Genomic DNA, 8428 nt, shown 5'->3' with positions numbered 1-8428 from the left:
CCGCGCCCCCAGGCGATTGGCCGACGGCCGCGGGTCGCGAGTCGCGGTTGGTCGGCGCTGCCGCCGCTCGCGCGCGCGGCGATGAGGCGGTCCTCTCCCGCGCCGGTCTCGCCGAGGTGAGGGAGCGCTTTGCGGGCGCGCCCCCCGCTGAGGTGGCGGAGCCGCGGGGCGCTGCGTGTGCGGGGCGGCTGGAGGCGGAGCCGCCGAGCCGAAGCGAGCTGAGGTAGGGCCGCTGCTGCTGCTGCTGCTGCGAGGGGTCGCTCCTGCCGCCCGGCCGCACGCGGCAGCTCGCTAATTGCAGGACCTGCGCCGTGCCGGGCCTCGGGTCGGTCAGCCCGCGGAGCGGCTGCGGGAGGCTGGCCGTGCGCTCTGCCGGCAGCACTGCTGTTAATTCCTTGGGCCTCCTCCTGTGGCGGTGCCCCGGGCCACAGGTCTGACTCTTCCTTCGGTTGCCCCGTGCCACAGCGTTGCCCGCTGGGAGCCGGCCCGGCCCCGCGTATTCCGAGTTTCTCTTCCTCTGGTCTCGCCCTGTGAGCTGTAGCGCTTCCGCCTTGTCTGCAGCCTGGCGATGGGACAACGCGGCAGGCTGCTGACCTATGAAATTAGCCTTTGCGAGCGTACCTGCTAGCCTGAGACTTGGGAGTTGGGAACAGGAGAGGAGGAACGAGGAGGGACTGAAGGTCTGTGTGCAGTCAGCCGGCCCGGGGTGCTGGAGCGGTGCGCCGGCGGCTTGCAGGCAGGCGGCAGGGCTGTGCCTGCAGGCCCGCTCCCTTCTGCTCAGCCACGAGCACCGGTTGCCCACGGAGGCTGGGTTAATCCTTTGTTACTCTAAGGGTGTGAGTAGCTGGTTTTGTACCCGTGGGTGTTGGTCGGGCGACAGTCTACATTCCTTTCAGAAGGGAACTTGTGTCTTTTGCACACATTGTACTTCTGCCTCTTCTTTCTAGGCCAGCTGAGCCCTGAGGCAGATCTGCTGATTGTGATCAGGTGGTGCTTAGCCAAAGTGGCTTGTGGCTGCACTGAGTGTTGTGTGAGTCTCTTCGTGGATTTGATCAGCTGACAGAAACAAGGAACCCACGTGGAAGCCAGGAGGTGACTTTGCAACAATGAGATGCTTCAGCCCCTCACTGTTCAGGCAGTTCTGGGGGCTTTTGCCTCAGTATGTATCAGTGGGACCTAGTCGAAATCCTAACCTCAGTCCCAAGCAGTCATCTTTGAGGAAGAACTGCAGTGCAAGACCTAGGCTGATGACCGCCCCTGATGTGGTCAGCTACTGGCAAAATGTGTTTGAAAAGAATGGGATCCCTGAAGCACGAGAATCCAGTGAATATATTGTGTCATTTGTCTTAGGAGCAAAAACAGTTAAGTAATGGAAAAGGAGTAAGATCTGTGTGTGTCTCTTACTTTATCTTTTTCCCCTTACCCTTCTTTTTATCTCACTTACAGGAGGTAGAACAGCTTTTCCCTCCCTCAGATGGCAGAGAGTGTGGGATATCATTTATTAATGCAAGTAAAGTACTTGAGATCTCTTATGTGCTCTCATTACAGGGACTGAAACATACGCCATGACACATACACCAGCATAGTGGCCTGGCTTGTTTGGTGGTGCATAATCAAAGAACATTAAGATAGTGTATAATCAAGGAAAATTGTATAAAGGAGTATTGTATAATCAAATAATATTAAGATGTTATAATAATGAAATAAACAAGAGAGTTTGGCAAAGCAAGACAAAGAGAATAGATAAGATGCTTACCCATATCCTGGACTCACTCAGAAAACTCCCGTGGAGCAGATCTCCAGAAGAGATCCTTCCCCACTGGTAGTCAGCTCTTAAATGGGTCTAGGAGAGGTGCAACCAGGCTCCACCCCTTCCTGCAGCACAGGTGAATTGCTTTCACCTATGTTCCCAGGGCTGACTCATTGCTCACCTCAGGTGATCAATCAGAGGTTCAGGCCGTGACTCAGCAGTTCCCATAGAGGTGGAGTGATTCTTTATCTTACCTATGCTTTAACTACCAAAACTACAGCCTTACAGGTTTCTCGTTAAACATGCAGATAGGTTCTCCTTGTCAGTTGGAGTTTCAAAGAGTGCCCTCCATATGTGTTTTTTGTTGTGCTGGCTCTGCCTGGAGGGTGCAGACAACATTTAAGTTGCATAAGTGGGCTGGTTTTAAAGTGATGTTGTTTTCAGTTTCAGAGCTTGGACTCCAAAAAACTCTGCGCTCCGCTTACAGCAGTGCAGCAGGAGCAGATCCAGCAACTGAGCTGTAAGCGACTGGAAAGGTGGGAGAATCATCTTACTGTTGCTCTTGGGAGAGTTTTCTCCAAAAGAGAGAGAAAAAGGGGTGGGGAATAAGGGGGTGGTTCTTTGATTAAATGGAGTTTTTCTGTATTTTACTTTATACCCATTGCCTCTTTTCTTTCAGCTTAGATTTGCTGAAAAAAGTCTGACTTTATCTTTACTCCCTTCCACCAAATGTAGTTACTGATGAATTTTCCACCTCATTTGAGCTTTTCATTCTCAGGCCAGATCTGTCTCTGCTTTCTCAGTCTCTTCTTGTATGGCAGGTGCTCCAATTCCTTAGTCATCTTAATGACCCTGTGTTGGATTTGCTCCAGTACATCCATGCCTTTCCTGCAGTTAGGAGCTCAGCACTGGACACTGAGGAGTCTGGTCAGGAGTGACTTCACCTCAGTTTTTTCAGGATTGAAGTGAGTTGACTGGCCTTTAGTTCCCTCAGTCCAGTACTTCTCAAGACACTATTCTGTGGAAGTGGAACTCCCAGAGCTTTCAAGGAGCATGCACATGCATGCTGCACATGTAGTTGAGAGCCTTAGTGGTGTCTAGATGTCCACCATCAAAGGGATTGTGTGGTTAGCAATGAATTAAGCATGGTAGTGAGAGCTTTTTATGTTACAAAGTGTAATCCTCAAGTGTTTTCATTTGTTTTTGCCTGACGCAGAATGCCAGTGCAGTATGTACTTGGTGAGTGGGACTTTCAGGACCTGAATCTGAAGATGAGACCTCCAGTATTTATTCCTCGTCCTGAAACAGAGGTATGAAAATAGGCTCAGAGCAAGAGATTTTGCAAGCTAGTATGTTCTTTGATTGCACAGAGATTCACCTCAATTCACCTCAAAAACAAGAGGCTTGCTTTCCTTATTTCTGCCGTGGTAAAGACTCCTTGAATATAGTGCCCCTTTACTTTTGTAATGCAACTACTCAGAGTTGTCCAGTGTAGTAGAAAGCTACTAGAAAAAAGGCGGTGGACTCCAGAGGGCTTCTTTATCTGCATGCAGATTAAGACAGTGCAGGCTGGTAGAAATGGCATCTGCTACTCATCTGCTGACTCCACAGTGATTTCTGGGCAAGCACTGGAAATGGAACGTTGTTTCCTTTCCTAGGCTGACCCACATGTAGGTTCTGACCTGGGCTGGAGTTAAATGTGATTGTGAATTGTAAAAGTGGAAGCAATAGTCATATACATTCAAATTAAAACTTTATTTTGTCTGGTGTACTAGGAAGAAGTATAGGAACTATATAGCGATGCTTTCTCTAATGGTAGCCTAGCTTTCAGTTCATGGGCACCCTAGTAAGCAAATCTTTGTTTACTGTTCTTTAAGAGTTGCTTTTCTTTGCTGTTTCTGTTTTTCTTCTGATAATTGGTTTTCTTTCTTGCAGCGAATGTTAACTTTTGGAGAAGCAATGATTACCGTAGCCTGTCCGATTAGAATTCTGATAGACAAATGATCAGAGAAATGGCTCCTGTGCTAGTAGCCCTTTGCTATATAAAGAATGCTGTTTTGAATGCATTAAGCACAGCATAGTCAGCTGGTAAAAGGAGGTGATTCTCCCACTGTATTGGTGCTACCTCACCTTGAATACTCAGTGCAGTTCTGGACTCCCCAGTTTTAAAAGGATGGTAAGGTCCTTGAATGCAACCAGAGGCGGCAATGGCTCCCTGAGGAGGGAAAGCAGAGGGAGGTGCCAGATTCCAGGGAGCTGATGGCAGGATGGGAACAGCATGGAGATGGGCCAGGGGAAGCTGAGACTGGGCATTAGGGAAAATTTCCTTGCCATGAAGGTTGTAAGGTAAGGTGGCAGTGCTCTCAGGAACATGCTTTAAGTTAAGGTTATTCTTGCAGTGGTCAGATCTGTGTTGAAATCTGGAGACAACAGCTCAAGAAATGGTTTTGCTAGTTGGAGCCTGATGATAGTTAGCATTGTTCTTATTGATGGTATTTCTGCTGTGGTTGATTTGAGAGAGTATTTCTAGCCTCTGACTGCCCACTAATTCCTGAATGCAATATGAGCACTAAACCCAAAGAACTTAGATGTTCTGCAAATCAAACCGTCTGTTGTAAGGCTTCCCCTGGTACTGTGCTCTCATTCTCTCCATGCAGTGCCAGGCTTCAAACAAAGGCCTATTGTGTACTGTGGAAATCAGGGCTGCTAATGCCTGTAAATGTTGCTAATGATACCCATATGTGGGATTTTGGTAGAAGCATCTCTGCTGAAAGGCAGTGCTCTGTCAAAATGAAGTGCTCTGTAACATCTTGTGTTTTAAACCCCTTTGTGTACCCTGGGGCCAAAAATCTAGCATAAACAGCTTAACCCAAACCTTGTGTTTGTGGGAAAACTTTATTTGATGTGTCAAGATACTTAATATGGAGGTACATTTTTAGTACATTTGTTTTGAAAGACCAGAAGCTCATGATAGCTCAGGAATGAAGCTCCATTGGGAACTGAATTTACAGAGTAGTTCTGCCTCAGCAAACAGCATCAGCAGACAATAATCAGGAAATGGAAGGTGAGCAAATGTGGCCTTTCTTGTAGGGAGCAGTGAGGGGCTGCGCATTCAGGAGGAAATGAGCAGTGTAGCAAGAGAGAAGGGAGTGGAAAAAGAATCCAGGCAGAAGAAGAGCTCAGAAGGAGCAAAACAGAGATAAAAGGGTCCGGAAGAGCTGGAACAAGCAGGCCTGCAGTCTAGGCCTGTGGATCCAGGCTTGCAGAATGGCTATGGGTCCTGGGTCTGGTGGCTTCTCTTCTACTGAAGTCTCCAGCCAGCTCCTGCTGCTGCCTTCCCTTAAGGAGGTATAGCTCACTGGGAAAGAGCCACTTGGTCTTGAGGCTTGCAAAGCAGAGAAAGTGCTATGCATTAGAAGTGCAGCAGGTTTCTGATCAAAGAGCTAAATATGTTTAGTTTCCAGCAGCAGCATGGCACCTTTGCTTTGGCTGCTTGCGCTCTTTCTGGTGTCAGGAACTTCACATTAATGTGCATAATGGTTGAGGTTGGCAGTCATGTCTGGGGATTGTCTGGTTTGATTTGCTTGTGTAAAGCAGAATCAGCTGGAGTTTTGTCTGTTGATATTTGTTTAAAAATGGAAAGAAAAAAAAAAGTAGAGGAGAGTCTTGAGTTGTTTTGGAATGTTTTAAACTTTCATGGTGATGTAGATGTAACTAAAACCAGGCACTCTTAAACCAGGCTACAAAGTTTCTTCTCCTGAGCAGAAGGAGCCAAATGATGAAAGAGTGAGTTTAAAGATGAGAGCTTTCACAATAGTGCTTGCATGTTCCCACTGCTTTCATCTGGGTTAGGGGAGCTAACTGCAAGTTCACAGCCAGGATGATTCCCTGATGTTGCTCAATGTAAGTGAGCACAAACTCTTTCCAACAGAGCTGTTAAATTCAAAGTTGTGTTAAGATAATCTTACGTGTAACTAGTGCTCTGGCCACTTTGTCTCATGCCTTCTCAGCAGCCCAGCTGTGGCTGCATTCCTTCTTCATACTCCTCAGAAATGCATTCCACCTAACCTTTTCCTAGAGTTGCTCTTCCTCTGGACACAGTTCACTGAGCTTTTGAAGCTTTTGCTTGAATGTTCTTCACACCCCTGAATATCACTGTGGGGAGATGTGTTGTGCCCTGGTGCTAAAAAAAGAAATTGATCTCATTTACCAGATTTACCTGGAAGGCGTGAGCTGACGCTGCATTTGTTAGAGCTGTAGAAGTTAGATCTTGAAGCCTCTGGTGATGGTTTGAGGGTGGGCTGGAAAGTTCATTGCCTTCTTTCATATGGGAGAAGATGTGGGTGCAGCTGTGAAGCCTCTATAGTATGGGAAGGAGTAGCAGGAGGGTTAGACTTCACTGCTTTTTTCTGGGCTTTGTCTTATTGTTGTGCAGACATAGTGAGGCACTCTGTGCTCTGCTTCAGATTACATAGATATGTTTTGCTTAGGAATGCTTCTGTGATTTCTGTAACAGCATTGGGTAATGTCTGCAGTTGACTCTTATAAATTTGCTGTGGTGATCTTTCTCTTCAGGGAAAAAAATATTCACATCACAGCAAATCCTGAGACTTGACCCAAGCCCTTGGTGCTGCATGAGAGGGAGCTTTCTTGTGATCTGATGCTGGGGAATTTTCTCAGACAGGAAGAGCATGTGGACAAGATCCAGTTATTTGTCAGCACCTGGTGCAGGACACTGCTATGGGCATGTGCTGCTTCCAGGAACCACATACTCTGTGTAACCAGTTGCCCAAAACTGAGCTGACGTCCACATTCTTTCCCTTGTTTACATTGGACTTCTCTGACTGAGAGCTGTGTGTGATTGTTTGGGTGGGGGTTTGCCCATGCTTTGTTCAGTAACTGAGATTTTTCAGACTTCACTGAACTTTGAAACTGTAATGGAAAAACCTCCTCTCAAAAATATTGAAATTGCCTCTACTGCTCTTTCTATTCAGTTTGTCTGCAGCATTCTTACAGCTGTTAGTACTGATACTGTTAATCAAATAATATCTGTAAAGAATCTTGTTCTTTAGAAAGCAGCTAATTATCAGCATTGATATCCCAGATTCAAGTTGCTTCTTTATGACTGCACACACAAGCCACGTGGTACGTCTTGTCTTTGGCTGAGTAAATGTAGCTCCTTACATTGACTTGTGCAGTGTAGGTATACCAGATTCTGCAACATTCACTTTCTCACTATGTTTTCATAGCTCCTGCAAATGCTTCTGCCTGCTAATTTGAAGACTGAAAGGAAGAAGAGGCATCTTCATTATGCATATTTTATCTTGTGGTTAAAACAGAAGGGTTCTGACTCTTGCTATGAGCTGCTAGGCACGTGGGTAAAGCTGTGAAGGCAAACACAATATGGCATAAACTACCAGCATTGGTTGTGTCCTGTGGCCAAAGAGATGAACAAAGAGAGAAGCTCAGCTGTCTGCTTTAGTTTTGTTCCGTGTGGAATTTGTCCCTTTAGCTCATGGGTAGCTGAGCCCATTTCCATTTGCTTTCTCTGGGAGTATTTTTGTCAGCACGTGTGGTTCTCCTCCTTCTGTTCTGTGGGATTTGGGGTGGGGATGGGACAGGGACCCAGAACTGCTTGCAGGGCTGATAGGTAGCTCTGTGAGTACACACAAACTGCATTGGAGGAGAGTTTTGTTGCACAAGCCACAATCTCACCTTCCTCCACAACAGCTGGTCCTCTGTGCATGGAGCTTTGGGCTTGCTGCTGTGAGCACTGTGTGGGTGCAGCGGTGCATGGAAGCCCACATCCTACGTTCTGTCCTGGTGTGAGCAGGTCTGTGGCTGTGAAGACTGGAGGGAGTCCTGGGTGACTTCTATGATGTGCCCAGGGTCACCAGAGGTCACCTGCTTTTGTCATGCAGGGGTGTTCAGGCCAGAGTCTGGGGTTGTGCTCTGTCTTGTGAATTGTCCTAGTTATGCACTTACTATTGTAGTGTCAAGGAATCTCTGTTCCAGTGCTGTTCAGAGACTATTGGTGCAGAAGACAGTCCTTTTCCCAGAGCGAGTCCTTCTAAAACTCAAGCTGAGTTACCATCACAGTAGCTTTGTGGATTAGAGGAAAAATAGGACAAAGAGAAGAGTCCATCCAGTCGTGGGTGGGTGATTCCTTTTTTTATCTCGGTAAATAAAGGCAAAATCAATCTTCACTGTGTCTTCATTGAGGAAGGTTAGCTGGGTCCAGGATTTCTCCAAAGGTCGTGCAGGCTGTGGCTCACCTGTTTTGTACCCCTAGAGGGCACTGCAGGCTTAGACTCGCAGAGTTCTTGTCAGTTCTATCTAATCATTACAGTATGGCTTCTAGCGTGTTCTGATCCCCTCCTCTCTCACACGCTGTCTTTTAAAACAGATGAAGACTTGTTTGTTCAGTGGAAACAAAAATGGTCTCCTTTCATCCCCTGCAGCTACTGTGTGGGCAGAGCCATGTTCTTGAATGCCATGGTTTTCATTTGCTGGAGGAAAGCTGTTGGGAGGAGAGCTCCAGCTCTGCTTGTGGGGTTTCTCACAGCCCAACCAGCCCTCCTGACCCTCAGGGGGTGGCACCTCCTTACCTGTTGTGATCACACCATAAGCTCAGGTCCTGCATACGTTTTTCCATCTTGTTTTTGTTGTGGTGACTGT

The 8428-nt window shown here is 47.2% G+C and overlaps 1 protein-coding gene across 8 annotated transcripts in view; it reads left to right on the top strand.

Annotated features, from left to right (window-relative positions):
• The first annotated feature begins 45 nt into the window (after positions 1-45).
• The window catches only part of HEMK1 (HemK methyltransferase 1, mitochondrial release factors N(5)-glutamine), a 36758-nt gene continuing 28375 nt past the window's right edge, over positions 46-8428 (top strand). For 5 of the 8 annotated variants that reach the window (XR_016470019.1, XM_090147889.1, XM_031598562.2 and 2 more), the window contains exons 1-5: positions 63-223; positions 948-1361; positions 2195-2286; positions 2572-2715; positions 2967-3060. Coding sequence is in view for 7 of the 8 variants with exons in the window: in XM_090147889.1 (XP_090004015.1) it covers positions 1107-1361; positions 2195-2286; positions 2572-2715; positions 2967-3060 (585 nt within the window). In the remaining variant the exon portion in view is untranslated. Of the gene's footprint in view, positions 224-269; positions 681-947; positions 1362-2194; positions 2287-2571; positions 2716-2966; positions 3061-8428 lie in introns of those variants that run through there. The other 3 variants (XM_090147888.1, XM_031598560.2, XM_031598563.2) reach the window with 3 other exon arrangements.

Source organism: Phasianus colchicus, chromosome 11, assembly GCF_987193195.1.
Source record: "Phasianus colchicus chromosome 11, bPhaCol1.hap1.1, whole genome shotgun sequence".
Taxonomy (NCBI): domain Eukaryota; kingdom Metazoa; phylum Chordata; class Aves; order Galliformes; family Phasianidae; genus Phasianus; species Phasianus colchicus.
Note: the sequence above shows the minus strand (reverse complement) of the source record. Positions and strands in the feature narration are given on the sequence as shown.